The 18,117-nt window shown below is 42.7% G+C and overlaps 1 protein-coding gene across 2 annotated transcripts in view; it reads right to left on the reverse strand.

The window, feature by feature from the left end:
• Positions 1 to 429: 429 nt before the first annotated feature.
• DYRK4 (dual specificity tyrosine phosphorylation regulated kinase 4) overlaps positions 430 to 18,117 on the reverse strand; it is a 40,705-nt gene continuing 23,017 nt past the window's right edge. For both annotated transcript variants that reach the window (XM_037847166.1, XM_037847167.1), the window contains exons 7-15: positions 15,771 to 15,907; positions 15,323 to 15,463; positions 13,385 to 13,523; positions 12,662 to 12,743; positions 9,468 to 9,640; positions 7,544 to 7,604; positions 3,887 to 4,016; positions 1,379 to 1,551; positions 430 to 674 (exon numbers count right to left, since the gene is read on the reverse strand). In XM_037847166.1, coding sequence (XP_037703094.1) covers positions 430 to 674; positions 1,379 to 1,551; positions 3,887 to 4,016; positions 7,544 to 7,604; positions 9,468 to 9,640; positions 12,662 to 12,743; positions 13,385 to 13,523; positions 15,323 to 15,463; positions 15,771 to 15,907 — 1,281 coding nt within the window. The remainder of the gene's footprint in view (positions 675 to 1,378; positions 1,552 to 3,886; positions 4,017 to 7,543; positions 7,605 to 9,467; positions 9,641 to 12,661; positions 12,744 to 13,384; positions 13,524 to 15,322; positions 15,464 to 15,770; positions 15,908 to 18,117) is intronic.

Below are 18,117 nucleotides of genomic sequence, written 5' to 3' on the forward strand. Positions count from 1 at the left end.
AACCTTGTTTGAGTTCCTAGACCCTGAAACTATGTCAAATCCTCCTGATACCCAATGATGTAAATCAATAAGTATTCCTTGTGGCTTATACCAGTCTGAATTCGATTTCAGTTATTTGCAAACAAGAATCCTGACAGAATAGGGTGGTAGAGATAGAAAATTTAGAATTCCATTAATGATGCTGTTACATTGAATATTTAAAACTACTCATCACCTCCATCACTCACCCACCCAAAGGGAGGGAATATAGGTGCAAGAACATTTTCTCATAAAAAGAATCATACCAATTGGCCATGCAACAAGTTTTGTGTCTTTTTTTAAACAAAACTTTATGCATTAAAAAAACAACAAAATTCGAAGTATTGTACAATATAAGTGCTGTCTCTAATACAAATCATTGGAAAGGAGCAGGCACATCCTTGGCAAAGGTCATACAATGGGTGGTAAAATGTTTGTGTTCTTGGGGGAGAAGTTTTTGCTTTGTTCTCCTGTGGAAGTCGTGGACTCCTCTCGTCCAGCAACTGCCTCTGGCTTTCCAGAAGCTTCTGCTAGATGAGGCAGCTGGACGACATCAGCCATAGGCTGGAGACAACCCTGCCGATCACCTGAATTCTGAGCCTGCTTAGTGGCTATATCTTTTATTTTGTCTGTTGCCTCTTCTCTGGTGGTCTCATCTGCCAAAGGAGAGAGAAGACAGGTGAACAAGCAGCATTCAACTGTGAATTGCATTCTAACAGTACCTTAGGCTATAAATGGCTTTGGGGAAATCCTGGTAGTGGTTATGTAAAAATAGTTAATTTGTAAAGCACATTCTCTGTGCCAGGCATTATTCTAAACACTTCACATGTGTTGATTCATTTGGTCCTTTCAACAACCCTAGGGAGTAGGTGATATTCTCTTTCTCATTTTGTAAATAGGGAAACTGAGACACGGAGGAGAGGTTAAATAAATTGCCCAAGGGCCCACACCTTGTGACAGAGCCAGAATTTAATCCCAGGCAATCTTACTCCAGTGACCAAGTACTCAACCACTAGGCTATACTGCATATAAAAATATTTGCATAATGCCATAATCTATTATTGATGAAAATTCAAAAGGTAATCATAGGGCTAGACACAGTGAAATAAGAAAAGAAATTGGAATAAAGGAGAAAAATGGAAAATCCTAATGATAACGGGCAGAAAGAGAGAGGCGAACCCAGCTGGAGCCAAAATTTCTGAAAGAGGAAAATCCCAAAAGGGAGAGAAGTGGCAGCCTAGGAGTGATGTAGCCAGAATAATTATTCGGGTTTGAATTTAGAAACTGACATGCAAAAATCACCTGGAAAGACCTGGGCCCCTGCTTATAGGAATGGGATTGGTTGTTTGAGGGGCTGTACCTTTTCTGTTCAAGTGATGATGACCTTGAACCTTGTCCTTCATCTCAGATGGGAAACAGAGACTGGATTTCCTCAGGGTCTGGGGCCTGGGCTGTGGCTTGAGGTTTCGTGGCTCCTGAATCCAAGCATGCTGGAGGGCCTGGTCAGGGGTCATGCGAAGAGAAGGTTCCCATCTACACACCAACAGAGCCCAGCACAAGTTATTGTTTTACTTCCCTTTTTCATTTTAAAACATATTTTAAAAACCTAATAAAGATAGCTTTCATTGAAGATAAATTATAACTCAATCTTCATACAATGAAACAGTGAGTTATTTCATTATATGAAGATTATGACATATGATTCTAAAGTACCTGAGAATAATTATTGAAATAATCCTTTAGAAAAGTTTACAACAAAGTCAGGAAATATATCAGAGCCCAACTCTTTTTGAATTCTTAGAAACTCCCTTAGAGGGATTACAGAAAATCATCATCAATGTGCTTTAATTTCAGTAAGCTGAGAAGATCAAAACAAAAGAGATGTTCCATTCCAAGTCTTAAACTATGGAATTCAGGTCCCCAAGTATGTCACCAAGGAAAGTATAGAATGCTAGAATATTAAGATTTGCATAGGGACTTGGATATAATCCAGCCAAACTTCTAACACATTAACAGAATACATTTGACGGAAGCCCCAGCATGGAAACATCCTGCAGCTCTTGAGTAATTCCAGGGAATCGCTCAGAGCCACCTGTTCCAATTTTGATAAACTCTGATTCCTGGAAAGTTCATTTTTATTCAACCAAAAGTCACTTCCCAGGAACTTTTATCCAGGTCCTAACTCTTCCCATTAGCATTACATAGAATATGACAACTAATATTCTCTTATGCTATAATCCTTCAACTATCCGAAAACATTTACATCACTACAATCGATCATATGATATGTTTTCCACCTTCTGGTCACCTTCCAAGCTGGGAAATTTCAGCTGTCATCTAACTGGTGTCCATTATGCTGGGAATGTCTTTTGTTATAACTTATAACTACAGGTAGACCACATTAACATCGCAAACTCCCAAACTTTAGACCACTCAAACTCCCAGTTTGTCAAATGAACTTCTGTTAATCGCAGTCCCCTCTCACCAGAACTTCCAGAGTTATCCAATAAAACCTACACACAGGAATTTACACTTACCACTATTAAATTTAACTCAATACACTCAGTCTCTCATTCCAAAGATTTGTGAACTAGCAATATATGGAATGATAACGCAACAAATTCCATCAGCTTGACAGTCTCTTGCAAGTTGTGAGAAAACAACTCATTGCACTAAAAAGAAAACTGTTTCCTGGTTCTGAGCTTTATTCTGGATGGTCAGGGTTTCTGGATGGCTCACCTCTGTCTCAGGTGTGAGTTACTGTCATTTGTTAAGATGTACTCATTCTATGACCTCAGCAAGAGGCTGGGATACAGTAAGGATAAAGATGGGGTATAGAATTCTTCTCTATCTCCATCATTTAGATGACTGCCTAACCCCCAGATGGAAAACTTATAGTAGTATCTGATGGTTTACCATCTGAGCTAGTAAGTAAACTCCAGAGCACACAAATTCCATAAGAGTAATTTGCTAAAACTACTCCATTCCCCTGGAAGATTGGCAGAATGTAAGGATGTGGTCTTTATAAACTGTTAAACAGCTATAGGACTGATAGGAACCTTAGGAATGCCCCCTTTTATAGAAAAGAAAACTAAGGCACAGAGAGAAACAATGATTTGCCAAATACCACGCATCTAATCTACTTGCTGCTCAGCGGAGATTGACCTGCAAAACCTGTAATAATTACTATAATAATTGTATAGTACTGATAGCTAACATTTGCTAAACACCTTCTAAACTGGGCACTGCCCTGGGTGCTTGTAGTGCTAGCTCCTTTTTTTACTATAACCTGACTAAGGTATAGAACCTACTTTCCAAGGTTCAAAATATGCAAATAGGTTCTAAAAAGTTGTAAATAATGTTTTACAGCTCACTGTCCCCTAATTCCCTAATACAAGAGTATTTAGGCCCTAAATCCTAGGGAGATGAGGAGGGACCATGAAACCAGCTTACGCTGGGTAAGTATGCAAGCAGTTACAATAAGATCCCAGAAGAGTTTGGTCTCAGTCCAGGAAGGAGACATTCAGGACTTGCATAGAATCTTGCTGCCTCGTAGCCTGAGACCAGAAAGCGGGCCAGCTCTACCCACACGTTGTGTTGTCCAGTATAAATCACTTAGTCTTTTTGAGCCTCAGCCTCCATGTCTGCAAAACAGAGCAAATACTGTGCCCTGACAATCTCACAGCTGGGGAGAGAGAGGGTTCTGATGGACCTGGAAGCATTTTATAGGCTATAAAGCTCTATTACCACTATTTACTACTGTTAGTTTTATAAGCGTCTCCCAGACCCAACCTTTCACCAGCAAACAGCGGTGAAAGGACACTTTGAAAAGGCAACCCAGAGACAAAGATACCCCCAACAAACTCACATCAAACACCTTCTGAGAAAATCAAGGAAGCTGGTGTCGTAGGTTTTCAGCACCATGGTGAGATCCTTGGAGTCCGGGTATCTTTTTTTCCCCCTGTTGTTGGTTATATTTTTAGGAAAACCTTTGGAATCTTTAGAGATACAACATTCTGTATTTAGTCAAGGTGTAAATATTCATTGGTCACACCACAACTGTTCACTCAACCACGCTGCTACTCGGAATGGTCTTTGCAGCTCTTGCTCTATGCCTTAAGCCCACCCTACCCATATATACAGATGCACAAGTCTCAGTCAGTTTAAACAACCACATGTAGATTATCCAACGAATGCAATTAAATTAAAAAATTTTTTACCATAACCATATGTTCTGAGTCTTTTTCCCACCACTACCTCCTCCAATCAACCAGACGGTTTAAATAGTTTAACATTAACCCAAGTAAAATACACACATACATACTAAAATAATGATAAAATAATAAAATAAACTGAAGTGACAAAAGCATTCGGCTCTGAATAAAAGGATATCATCCATTTTGGGATTATCGATGTCCTTATTGCTTCCCCACATGGTATACCAAGAAAATCAGTTTAGTAGGGCTTGCTTTCAGAGCTCATTGACAAGCCACCCAAGCAAATAAACCTCATTACTTCTTTAAAGTTGCACCAAAACTTGGTCAATAATTGGAATGATCAGACTTGGTTGTTTGCTTAAGACATAGCCTGGAATAGCTCTCAGTCCTTTCTACAGATTAAATCTCCACCAAACATGTGATTTGCCATCCCTGAAAAAGAAGCTGAAGACAGTTCTGAAGGCTCCCAAGGATGCTTTGTGCAATCTGAAGGTGATACCACCCATTTGGACGTCTAGATTCTGGAGTGCATGTTCAGAAAAGTTGGCCACTAAATTCATGCACATGCCTTGTAAAAATCTGCCTGCATATGGGTGAGTGTATATGCACACACACAATCACACATTAAACTGAATTGTCACAAAAAGTGGTATTCATGTAAAGGACTGTGCATAATGAAGTGCTTCTATTACCTTTGTAACCAATGCTATTTGCAAGGCCTCCAAAAGAACATTTGTTTTTACTGAAGAAGGTCTTCTGTGAGTGTGTATGAGTGTATATACACACATGGGTATGTATTTGTGTTTTCATATAGCTAAAAATAGCTCGGGAGTATTACTTGTATAGGGTAAAGTTAATGTGAACTCACACAAATCCCCATTTCCTTTTTGATTGTGGCACAAATCACCTTGTCCTATATTTCTCTTTTTACAAATGACTGAAGAAGAATCAAGCACACAGGCTTATATGCAACATAGCTTCTAAAGTTATCAGAATGTGGTTGTTTCTCTTGTGTAAGTTTTTCTCACCCCTCTGACCCTCCCCAGTAAGTAATCATTCTCTCCACCTCTATCTTGCTGCTTGGGGTACCCAAGTATCTTGCCCCTCTCTTTGCTGCTAATTAGGGATATTAACTAGGAGTGGCTGGGGTTTGGGGGGAGTTGGCAGGGACCTAACCTGGGGATGGGAGAGGCAAGAACTGAAGTGGACACTGTTTCCAAACTCACTTTAGCATTAGAATTACAAGGAGCTCTTGTTAAAAATGTAGAATCCTGGATCCACTCTAAGCCTCCTAGATCATAATTAGAGATGAGGAGCCTGCAAATTAGTACATTGCCAAGTTCCCAGATGATTCATATGCTTGAATAAGGTTTGGGAGAGATTGAAGAGGATGCAGCATCCAGTACGTTACCTTCTTACCCATGTTGCTACCAAAACCACGTCACCATCCTAAAGCCCACTGCTGATGGGGGAAAGCAGGCACTCTGTGACTTGGTCATGTGTTATGTCTCTGCTACACTCTGAAACCAAGCTGCCCTGTGTTCCCTTCTTTCTACTCCCCACCTAGATGCTACCTCATGATTCAGTGTTACAGGTTCTTCCCACAATGTCTTTGTCTAGTGGGAAGGAACACCAACATCTCCACTTTCCTTTCCTAAAATCCTTCAAAATCTAAAAGGCTTAATTATAAGGGATGGGTGGGAAAAGTCTATTTGGGGTCAGAAGACCAGTCCTACTGTTCTCTGTGTAAGTTACACAAGGGAGTCAGCCAGAGCTTCTGCTACCACCAGGCTGCTCTTAAAGAAAGGTTATACATGGGCACAGATCCAGGGTAGCCAGGACACTGCCCCTGCTCAGGGGCTAGGTCTTCAAAGCGCAGCCTGACTACAGGTTGACATTCAAAATATTAAACCAGCAGCATGGTATGGGTGCTGTCAGAATGGATGCCAGCTTGACACTGAAGCAGAGATCATGGAAGACCTCTGCTTGCCAGGCCTTAACCTTTTAGTTTCTGGATCATGGGGAGAGCTCAGGAGTCCTGGGAGAGAGGCTAGCAAGGCTGTGGCTGTGGCAGGGGCTCAGGGTGATTGGGATCCACTACTGGTACAGAAGTAGTGCAGAATTTTAGGGTTAAAAATACTGATTGATCAGCTCTGCATGACTGACCCCCTTTTGTAAGCCCCTTTTGTTCAGGAGGATCTCCCCTGGAGGGTGTTTCTGACCTTCAAGCTGTGGCAAGAAATCATATGATTTGCTTCTCCATCTGAGGTCACTCTTGATTGAAAGAAGCGGGAGAAGAGCTAGGAATGGCTGGGATTCCACAGCCTGTGATCCCGCCTGACAGTAGTGGCTGGTCAGAAATGTCCAGAGGGCAGGGAGTCTCTGCCTGCAGAATCCCCTTTGCCTCATGTCTGCCTTTGCTCCACTTGGCTGGACTTCTGGCCACTATGGCTTTTTCTGTCTGGGAATCCCTTTGCTTCCTATGGCTCTTCAAGGGGGGTTTGGATGTGGGACTTCATCTTTTTGGTGCATGGTGCCCTGGAAGCCCCGCCTCGGGTGGTACCTTGCTGATTCATCTGTCCATCTTGTATAGCAGCACTCAAACAGAAAGGCAGAGGATCATACAATCCAAGAGCCCGGGAACTGTGGGGAAGGGGGCAGCATGGGGCACTGTTTGAGGCTGAATCCCACCAATTAGACAGAAGACCCTTACAAAACTGACCAGCCAACCTATACCTACAGCAAAACTGTCCCTAAAGCCCTTGCTTACCTGTTTATACCAAAGTTGTAATGAACCTGGGATAGGGAGACTTTGGTGGTCAAGAAAATTTCAGCAGGCAAGAGTAATACTCCATGAATGACAGAACATAGCAAGGGAATTCTCCACTGTTCTTGAAAAGAAGCTTCTGCTCTTTGATTTCCCTGCACAGTGAGGTGGAGACATAGCAGTGTGACAGGGCAAGTTGCTTGGAGGGGGTGGGGAGAACTTTCCAGAGAAGGTATAATTATATTCTTTTGAGGTTTCAAGATCTGCTGGTAGATCTTCAGAGCAGGAACCTGGTCTCTCTCCCACTCCTGAACATTTATTTTCACTGCCAAGAGCCCATTCCTAACGTGACTCTCCACCCCATGTCCTTCACGCCGCCTGGCACCACCTCCCAGCATCTTTTTACTTTTCTGAACAAAGCTCCTAGTCTCAGCTTGTCTTTTGAGATGAGGCCAGGGGAATGGCACCAAATGGGGTCCTCAAGGCCTGTGACACCTGTTCAGTCACTGAGGGAAAAAGAGATTTAGACCTGGGAACTTACCAAAGAACGTCTGTCTCCGGGAGGCCGTCTGAATGAAGCGGGCTGGTGGCAGGCCCAGCACCTTCAACAAGCACAAGGCAGGTTGTTCACTCTTTGTGGAGTCACAGATTCAATGACTGTTACAACACTGTGGGACTTTGGCCAAACCTTGCCTTCTACAGATAAGGAGGGACTCGGGGATATTAAGTAATACCGTTAAGTCAGTGGTAGCACAAGCCCAGAGCCCAGGTCTCTTATCTCCTAAATCCAGGGCTGTTTCAGAATCCTGAGAATCAACACTGGCCACGGTATTCTAAATTGGCATCAGCCCCAACTAGAGGCTTGATGGTAGCCTGAGCTCACTGTCAGAGCAAATAAACCACTGCACATGCTGACCACACCTGAATTAAAGAATGGCATACCCCAGTGTAGAGCATGGGAAGGGAGGGGAGAAAAAGGAGATGGGAATCACCAGATGGGCATCAGACCACAATAAGACAAGCAAAGCATAGCACCTATTTGCTCACCTTTTCTCACTGCAACCTATAGGGGGACACAGAGATAGAGAAAGTACAGGGTCACCCTCAGCCCTGGATCACTTGTCCTTGCAGCTGGGATCCCAGCCATAATTCATGTGTGACCCCCTGCTCCTCAGTCCAAATGACAGTGAGGTCAAGAGGGAGCTGAGTCAGTTCTGAGTTGTAGGAACCTGGACCCAGATTCCATTATCCCCATTCTCCTTGGTATTGGAAACAGGAATGATTCAGGGATGTTTCATAAAATCATCTTATATCAAGCATAGAAGCCACTAACTCTATGCCCCTCATTTTACAGAGGTCCCTAGAAGTGAAGTAGCTTGTCAAAGAGACAGAGCCAGGGTAACACCCCAGGTTTCCTGAGTCACAGGCCAGAGCTCATTCTACCATAGCTACCATTTACAGCAATCATTACTAAATTATTAATATTTTATTAGTTTCAAAAATGAAATGAGATTATCTACATATATTTAATAAATTTCAAGGGTATGTGTCTCTTTGACCATCCTTATTTTGAGACAATCCAGAAACAGAAATTTGGCATATACATAAACATAAAGATAGATCTATTACAGATTAGATAGGTAGATAGATAGAGATAGGTAGATCAATGTGGATATCTTTGTTTACAGTAAAAAAATGTGAAATTTCCAAATTTTTAAGTGTATTTCTCCTTGTTTTGTCTGAGTTAGCTCTATAACAAGATCCCAGAAAATTAAGATAGTGAATGACTAATGACTGAACAATAAATATATTTTACGTCAGGTAATTTTCAATTCTTTGCTTTCAACAAAATTGAAATCAGGGTGTTAGCTAATAGGCTAAGAATAATTTTTATTGACAGCTCAGTATTTGATTTTCACATACAACTCAAAAAGAGTCCATAATTAGGCTATATGACTACAATAGTCTTCCTGCCAGCGCTCATATCGATACAAAAGATTGGAACAGAATTGATTCTGAGTCTTTTCATTCTAGCAGTAAGGAATACTCATCCACAGGTACAAGAAATAATTGGAAAAAGAGAAAACCCAGTTCCAACCATTTATCTAAGAGCTATATGCCTAATAAAATTTTTGTGCTTCCCTAATTATATTTTAATGATAACTCATCCCAATTTTTATTTTACTCATGGAAGCTCATGGTAAAGAAAAAGAATTATAAAAATGATAAAAGATTTCAAAACATAAAACTGTATTAAATTTGTGAAGGAAGGGGACTGTAAATTTGCACTCAAAGAGAAAAAAGAATAAAGTTAAAGAAACTGTGCAACTCGTAAAGAACTTCTTCACCTACTTTTCAGGTGGATTTTGGTGTGTGTCATGCCCTGGCGGTCCCCATGCACCCCACCCCCGGGAGCCGCAGCTACCCCGCAGCACCTCAGCCCCGCGGGCGGGCCCGCGCCTCACCTCCATCATGCAGGCCAGCTGCTCCACCTCGTTCTCCCCCGCGAACAGCGGGTAGCCAGTGTACAGCTCCGCCATGATGCAGCCCAGGCTCCACATATCGATGGCCATGTTGTAAGGGTGGCCCAGAATCACCTCCGGGGATCGGTAGAACCGGCTCTGGATGTAGGTGTACACTGCGGGGGAAAGAGAGAGAAACCTCGCGTGGGAAAAACCTCCCCCTCCCCAGAGCACCCTTCTCCGGGACAGCGTCTCAGGTGAGGGAGGACGAGGCCTGGGACTCCCCCACTCTTCTCGCCCTGTGGGCTTTGCAAAGGGACCGAAGGACAACCGATGAGCACTTACGGGTCACACTACAGATCTAATCTCATCACATCCCCACAGCCACCTGATGATAATGATACAATGGAGGTGTTAATATCTCCACTTTATTGCTACAGAACTCCAAAGTTGGCTGCCTTTTAGAGAAGAAAATTTAAGTCCACTGAACTTTAAAACAAACAAACAAACAACACACACACACAAAAACTGAAAAATAAGACTAATATAAAGCTAAATTTTCATACTGCTGGATTAATTTTGGGCAGAGATCATCTGAGAGGATTGTGGTTTTCAACTTGGCAAGGGAGGAGACATATCAGAATCTGGAATCATGTATAATTTGAAAATGTATATTTAATATAATGTAAGCATTTGGATCATATATAAAGTATAGAAAGAAAAGCTCAGGAGATAGGGATGTAAAGAAAATATTGTAGGGAGCCTAGATTCTGCAGATGAGACTGAAAGCAGAGAAATGGGACATCACTGCTTTTTTAACATCCATTATCGGTGGCTTTCTGGATGGAGATGAAGACAGGGACTCTCTCTAATTACTCTTTGTTTAAATTGGTTATAGTGAGGATGTAATACTTTTGTGATTTAAAATGAAATAGAGATTTAATAAAATGACTTTTAAACCCTACCTGCCTCTAAAATGGATTTGAGGTACATTGCAATCAAAGTACAAACTGGATGTAGGTGTACACTGTGGGGGAAAGAGAGACTTTTTTTTAAACTACATAGAGTAGTTTAAAAAAATACATTTAACTAATACTTCTGTAGGGCATACCATGTTCCAGACATCATTCTAAGTGCTTTATCCAGATGAACTCTTCCAATCCTTAAACAACCCTATGAAGCAGTTGCTATTATTGTCCCCAATTTTTAAAATTTTAATAATGTTTTATTTAGCCAACATAACCAAAATATTAGCGTTTCAATGCATAATCAATATAAAAATTAATGAGGTATTTTACATCCTTTTTACATTCTAAGTCTTTGAAATCTGGTGTGTATTTTACATTTACAGCACATTGCAATTTGGACCAACCACATTTCAAGTGCTCAATAGCTTCATGTGGTTAATAGCTACCAAAATAGATAGCACAGACTGAGAATATAATGAAAGTCTATATGTAATTGTACTTACCATAATTCTGCTAATGTTAACATTGACTGGTAATCAGTTGACTGTTATATTCTCATCCAGTCTTTTATGTGTTCATTATTTTTGCAAAGCTGAAGTCATATTGCTTATATAAGTTTATATCCTCCTTTTGCTATTTTATGCCTCTTCCTACATCATCAAAAGCTATTTACAACCATCATCTTTAGTGATAATGTCATAGAGAATCCCATCACTTGGGTGTGTCATAATTTTCTTATCCAATGCCCAAATGTTGCTGCCATCTTCAATTTTACTAGCAAGGCTGAGATGAATATTTTTGCATTGCTTTTGATTCTTAAGTCCTTGATGTAATTCTTTCTAGTATTCTAGCCATTTTTAATAAAATGATTTTTGAATATCATTGATCCATCAGACAACTATCAGCAGGTGATTTACGACTGGGAGCTGAGATATCTTGTGTTCTTATCTAGTATCTTTGATTCCTGGCTCTAACCTAGGGCAAACCTCTTTGCTTCCTATTATCCCCATTTTAAAGAGAGGAAAATGAGACATTCAGAGATTAAGTAAATTGTCAAGATCACCAGCTATAAGGCAGAGCTGGGATTTGAACCCAGGCAGTCCAACTCTGGTATTCCTACTGCCTCACAGTAAAGACCAAAGGGAAGTCAGAAAAAATCAGATAAAGGGGGAAATGAGTGTAAAAACCAAGGGTACAATAAGTACAAATTCAGCTCTGAGCATTCTGGAAGATAAGAAAAATGGTAACTAATCGGTGACACAGCTTTAATATCTGCAAGAGTAAACATATCAGTTCTTTGTGGAAGGCATATTGTTTTCTAGTTGGAATTTCTTACAGGATCCATACATAAAAGACATAAAAGGCATATATCTTCAAAACTGCTTCTTCAGAATATATGGAACCATCCATGCATCTGGAAAAATTGGGAAATAAGCACCTGAGTACTTACCTGGTAGTTCTTTCTTCAATCTCAGACTTCCTCTGACACCCACTGCCATCACAAAGCCTGGCCATTAGCACAACCTGTATATATATCTAGTCGTTGCACCTTTTAAGTCATCTTTTTATCTTTCTATCTCATCCATTAGACTATAAGCAACCTGAGGTAACGCATCTACCTCATTTTTTGTTGCTGGTACCCAGGACAGGGTATGACACATAGCACATACATATTTTCTGCATGAGACCTTTTTAAAAGCTGAAAGAACAGGCAATGATATTGAAGTTTGGTGAAGACTGTGCAAATGTACTCCAGGGCTACTTTCTGGATTCTAGCTTGAAAAAAGTATAAAGCTTAGAGAACTCAGGGCAGTTGGTTCCAAACTTCAAAGTGGCCATGGTTTCCAAAGTACAGATTTCTGGGTACTCCCAAGAAATTTGGATTCAGTGCATCTGGGGTGAGGCCTTGGAAACCATAATTTTTCAGAGCCCTCAAGTGATTCTGATGTACGTCTAGTTTTGGGATCCAATGCTTTTGAGTAGCTAGTTCATATGCATGGAATATGAGCTGCAAAGAACCTTAAAGTATTTGGGTCCAACCTTCTCAATTTACAGACGAGAAAACAGAGGCTCAGAGAGGTGAAGCAGCTTGTTCAAAGTCATACCAGCAATTTGTTATGGCTGAGCCAGACTAGAATCCAGGTGATCCTGTGTGCGAAGTATTTGTTTTAATAAGGAGGAAAAAATCCAATAGGAAAATTCAGGCAAAGGGACTGGATTGGAGCCTACCTTTCTGATGTTCATAACAGCTTGATCCAAAGTCAATAACTTTAACGGAGATTTGACCCTTTTGATACAGCACTATATTCTCCTAGAGAGAGAAAGAGGGACATATGTTAATTTTATAATGTTGCCCTGGCTCTGACTTTTCAACTTACCTGGATGCTCACCATCCTCCAGGGCCCAATCCAAAATGGTAACACCCCTAAGTGGACCCTTTCACCTGTCTCCAAATCTCATTGCCCTTCCCTCCCCCACCTCCTACACGTGTTCTGTAGCTCTTGTTTGGACCCAGCACTCCCAGCTTTGCAGTGTTTCTTTTGCATACATTTTTCTCTTTCTCCATAGAGATTGTAACTCCTGAAGATTGTGAACTTATTCTTATCTTTCTTGGCACCTGTGTCTATGCTTTGCTTTCACATAAGGCTTTAGAAATCCCATTGAATAAATGTGTTTCCATTAAGTGCCCCTACAAGCAAGCACTCAGACCTTTTTGTTCCTGTCTGCCTCAACTGTACTACGTCTCTCTTCCTTCTCCCTAGTATTTGTGCCTTAGTCGTCGCTGCATACCACTTGGCTTACACAACCTATAAACATGACTGATTGGCTTCCACCCTGAAAGCACTGGCTGTGATCTGATGGCCATGCCAGTTACCACGGGGGAATGGACTGGGGCAAGCAGTTCCTGAGGGTGGGAGCCAGCTCCTGTGGTGGAGGAGAGGTTGTACTCACTGGCTTGAGATCGCAGTGAATGATTTTCTCTACATAAAGCATTTGCAAGCACTTCAAAACAGACAGGGTGAAGCGCCGAACTATTGACAAACTAAAGCCTTGAAAGCTATTATTCTTCATCAACTCGTACAGGTTGATTCTGGGAGAGAGAGAGAGAAATACATACCAGTGTAAAAAGGGTAATGCTGAGTTTGACCATGCAAACCATCCCAGGTAATCTCTGCTTTCCCACTGATTCCTGGTAGACTCAGTGTGGAGCCCAGTTGTGCTAGCATCTCAGATGCCTCCTTATTTCTTATATGACAGGATTACTTAATCACTTTCTTATGCATGAGGGTATTAAAAGGTTGAACTCAACTTCTGAAATATTCATAGTGTTTCAGGTCATTGGGGGGGGGGGGGCAGGAATCCCACCAGTCATTCAAGCAAGCAGCCACTCCTGCCCAGGCCTAACAGAGATGTCTAAAGACTTCATGTTCCTGACAGGTGAGGGAGCAAGAGAGTGGGTGGATGGGGGTTGAGGCAAAATGGAGAATCCATTCCCTATCTAAAGCAAGCCTGGCTGTTTGGTCCCAGCTACCCGTTGCCTTGCGGGAAGGAGGGCTTACCCTTGCCAGACCATCCTAAATTTTCTAGAGAGCCAGAGGGCCTGCTGTATCCTATGAAATCTGCTGGTTTACAAATGTTGGAAATTAAGACAAGGCATTTTAAAATGCTGTGAGAGCCAAATGGAAACATATCTGTGGGCTGTCAGTTTGCAACCTCTGTGCAAACTGTGAGATGTGGAGAGGAGGGAAAGAGCAGTAATGACCCAGAAACAACTCTGCATCTATCTCTTCCTGGTTTCTCCTGAATCTCCCATTTTGACACCTTAGCTGAGTCTGGCAGTATTTAGGAAGCCTCTGAGTGGTACGATGAAGATGTGAGAGATCTGGCTCTGGCTCTATCCTGACTAGCTGTGTGACCCTAGGCAACTCCCCAACCTCCCTGGGCTTCCATTCTCCCTCTACACAATTGAAGGCATACTACTCCCACCCCTCTTGACCTCTCAGAGGGGTTTTAAGTACAATGATATCCTAACTTGGCACTGTTATTAACGGCCAAGAAAAGCAGCCTGGGTGGCCTGTTTTACCAAAGGGAAGATAATTTACTTCTGCGCATTGGAGAGTTGACCACATTTTATATTAATCAGAGATGGTGAGGAGAGTGTCAACTTTCTTTCTGAATCAAATTTAACTGGTTCTTAGATTTCACCATCTATAATGGTGTCACGGGAGCACTGAGCTACTGGCTCAGTGAATCCAGTAACACTGGGCCTCTGAGAGCTCATTCCTGATTATTCTCCTTTACTAAATGCATTCTGGGTTGTATTTAAAGTACATCAGACTGTCTTCTCAGAGATAAAAGTTATCAAATGGCATGCCTTTCCAATTGGCATGCCCTTTCTGCCAGGTGATGCCAATCTATTTAAGTCAGATTTTGCTCTCTTATCAGAAATATCTGCTCTTGTCCTTGTTTGTTCAAAGCCCTTTTTCCACTCTGAGCAGCCTGATGTCTGCTCTCTTGGGTTCCAACCTCCGCACCGTAGGGTTGAGAAGCCAGGGAGTGGAGGACATGGTAGCCAAGGAAGGTCCTTTTCAACATATTTCACTTTAGCTCTTGAGGGCAGGGGCCTTGTTCTGGTGATGTCACCCAGTTTGGGGCCCAGTACCTGGAAATCACATCAGGGGTACCCTGGCTGAGGGACAGGGTGAGATGGGCAGCTTTTGGTCCCAGCTGCCTTGTTGCTGGGCCTTCTAAAGAACAGAGCAGCTGTTATGCCCTTTCTAGTCATCAACTCTTCAAATCCAGAAACATCTAACATTCTGACCTCAAAGTTTTGCAATGACTTAAGCCCCTTTTCAAAAGAAAATGAATCAAAAAGAGAAGACAGCTGACCCCAGGAGCTCAAAGGTGATGCAGAGGTGACTGCGGAAGTAGAAAAAGTCCTTCATGTGCACCACGTTGTAGGAGTTGTCTTTGTCCTTCCTTCTGAGAGCTTCCAGGATCTTCAGCTCCACCAGGGCCTGGCGGTGAAATCTGAGGCAATTGGGGAGGGGCAGGGAGGGACAGAAAGCAGAGGTGTCCCATCATGCTGCAGCAGCTAGCACCTTTCCTCCCCTCCTCATGAATCCAACAAGACCACATGGGGTTGCAGAACGCACTGGAGGCTCCATGCCCGTGCCTCCTCTTTGCCCCATTTTGGAAGTAATATGGGTAGAGAGAGAAAGAGGAAAAGGAAGAGGAAGGTGAGAGGAAAAGGTAGAGTCAGAAAGAGTTGGCATGATGAAGGGGCCAGAGTCACACAGTCCGTCCTCCGTGACATATGCCATCCACCAAGCCACACCTCTTTCTGTTCCTGATGATTTTCAGGGCCACCAACTCATTGTTTTTGTGATCCAAGCACTTGACCACCTGTCCAAAGGACCCTTTCCCGATCATCTCCAGAACCTCGTAGCGGTAGGCAATGTGGTCGTGCAGGACCTGCAGAAGCCAGGCCAGGGGTGAGGAGCAGAGCCGTAGGCACTGGGGCCCCCAGATACCCATCTCTAGCTCGTGGCTGACTCCTGGGGGAAGCTTTCCAGACTGCACTGGGCACTTGTGCAACTCCCACCCTCTACTCATTCCTACAGCAATGGTTAGGTTTTTGCATGAAGCCAGGCCACCATGATGGCATGTGGTGCCAACAGGTCCCACAGGCTCTACCCCATGTCAGGCAGTGCAAACAATATTGGATGATCTTTGGGGAACCCAATTCGAGACCCTAGTTTTCTTTATGTGTTGGGATTTGTAAAGTAAGAGGGATAAACAAGGTGTCTCTGAAGATCCCTTCCAGTTTGGATATTTCAGGATTATTGAGCGCTTCAGTCTCAGGGATGTTCCACTTCTGACCCCCAATGTGTCTTCCCTTCCTGGCCAGATCTGGTTCTCCCTTGACTTAGCCAGATTTAATCCTATCCCTGAGTTAGCGGTACAGAACTTGGACCTCTCTTGCCTAAGAAGACAAATATTTTCCAAGAGCCAGAAACACCCAAGTCTGTCCCTATGCTGGAAATCAGGGAACAGGTGTTTAGTCAAAGGACGGGACATTGTAGATTAAAAAGGCTTTAGCAGGGTGGCCTCAGACAAGCCACCTACCCACTCTGAGGTACAGGCCCCCCATCTGTAAATTGAGGGGTCTGGATGGATCTGCAAGGTCTTCCAGCCCTCTGAATCTCTGATTTCTGATGTTGCACTCATGAACTTTGAGAGGTGGAGGGTAAATCTTTGTGTACAAGTCCTCAGGATGTGTTTATGATTGCATGGGGAAGGTCTGTGCATACAAAGAAGAATCGTGTCCACAAATAGGTACATGTACAACTTTACTGCTATATGGAAGTGTGTTAGTCTACTTGTAAAGGTCTGTCATGAGGATGCATGGCGGAAGGGGTGAAGATGGGTCGCGGCACTCCTGTTGGTGTAAGGTACATGTGTGTTTCCTCAGCTGCTTGTACACATCTTCTACATACCACCAGTTTGGTTGTATTGTAATTATTTACTCATTTATCAACATTGGCATTGATTGTGCTTACTTTAGGGCAAGGACTGTATCTTACTTATTTTTGATAGTTCCCTTTATATTTCCAGAGTCTAGCAGATGCCCAAGCATATGATAGGGGTTCAAGAACTAGGTATTAACATTTGCTGGCAGGATAAATTTGAGACTGCATCTGTGTCACTTGTATGAGCATTTGGCTACGTGTATCATGTATTTGTCCATGTGTGCACTGGATGTGATAGGGAGGGAGAGTCCAAACCTATAAAGGGCACACATTATCCCTCTCCTCCAGCCAAAAACATAGCTCTCAAAGATTTGAGACTGGGGGACTGGGTCCCAGTGAATTAACTTAAAGGTATGACTACTCATTCTTGGGAAGTTTCCCAGAGAGTTTGGGCCAAGAAGGGGTTGGAGGGTAGGGGTCATAAATGTCTGCCTGAATTGGAGGGAAGATTCATATTGTGGATTCTTAATCAAGGACCCATGTGTGCATGCGAGGTGCCTTTTCTGGAGCAAGGACCCATATCTTTTATCATATTCCAAAAGGGACCTTGACCTAAACATGGTTGCGAGCCAGGGCTCCAGATGAGGTTATGTGTGGCAAAATCTCGAAATCCTTGTTTCCCAGAGTATATTCCAGGGACTAGCCAATTGGCATCACCTGGGAGCTTTAGAAATGCAGTATTTTGGGCCCCACCCAAAATGGGACCTGCTGGATATGAATCTGTTTTATCAAAATCTTCAGGCAATTTGCATGCACAATGAAGTGTGAGAAACACAGCCTTAAATGTTACTAAGAAAACCTTCCTCTTCCATGAGGCCATCAAAGACCTAGCCTGTCTCCTAAGAAATGAAGTTGTAAGAATGTGTCCAGAGGAAGAAATTCCTAACAGGCCACAGGCCTGGTGGACTGAGCATCCCACAGTCTGGAGGTCCTCAGAGTGGACATCATTTCCAGAAGCAAACAGGGTATCTGTCACTGTCCCGGAGATATGACCAGAAGAGGAGAAAGAGGAAATGTTGGGATCAATCCTTGGAAAATGACGGAAGTCAAGCACTATGCCCCGGGGACTACAGTGACTATTTTTTTTTTTTTTTTTGTCTGTCTGTGGGGAAAATGACATCTATTTTGACAAAGAAAAGGGCCCAAGTATGG

Source organism: Choloepus didactylus, chromosome 8, assembly GCF_015220235.1.
Source record: "Choloepus didactylus isolate mChoDid1 chromosome 8, mChoDid1.pri, whole genome shotgun sequence".
NCBI classification, from domain to species: Eukaryota; Metazoa; Chordata; class Mammalia; order Pilosa; family Megalonychidae; genus Choloepus; species Choloepus didactylus.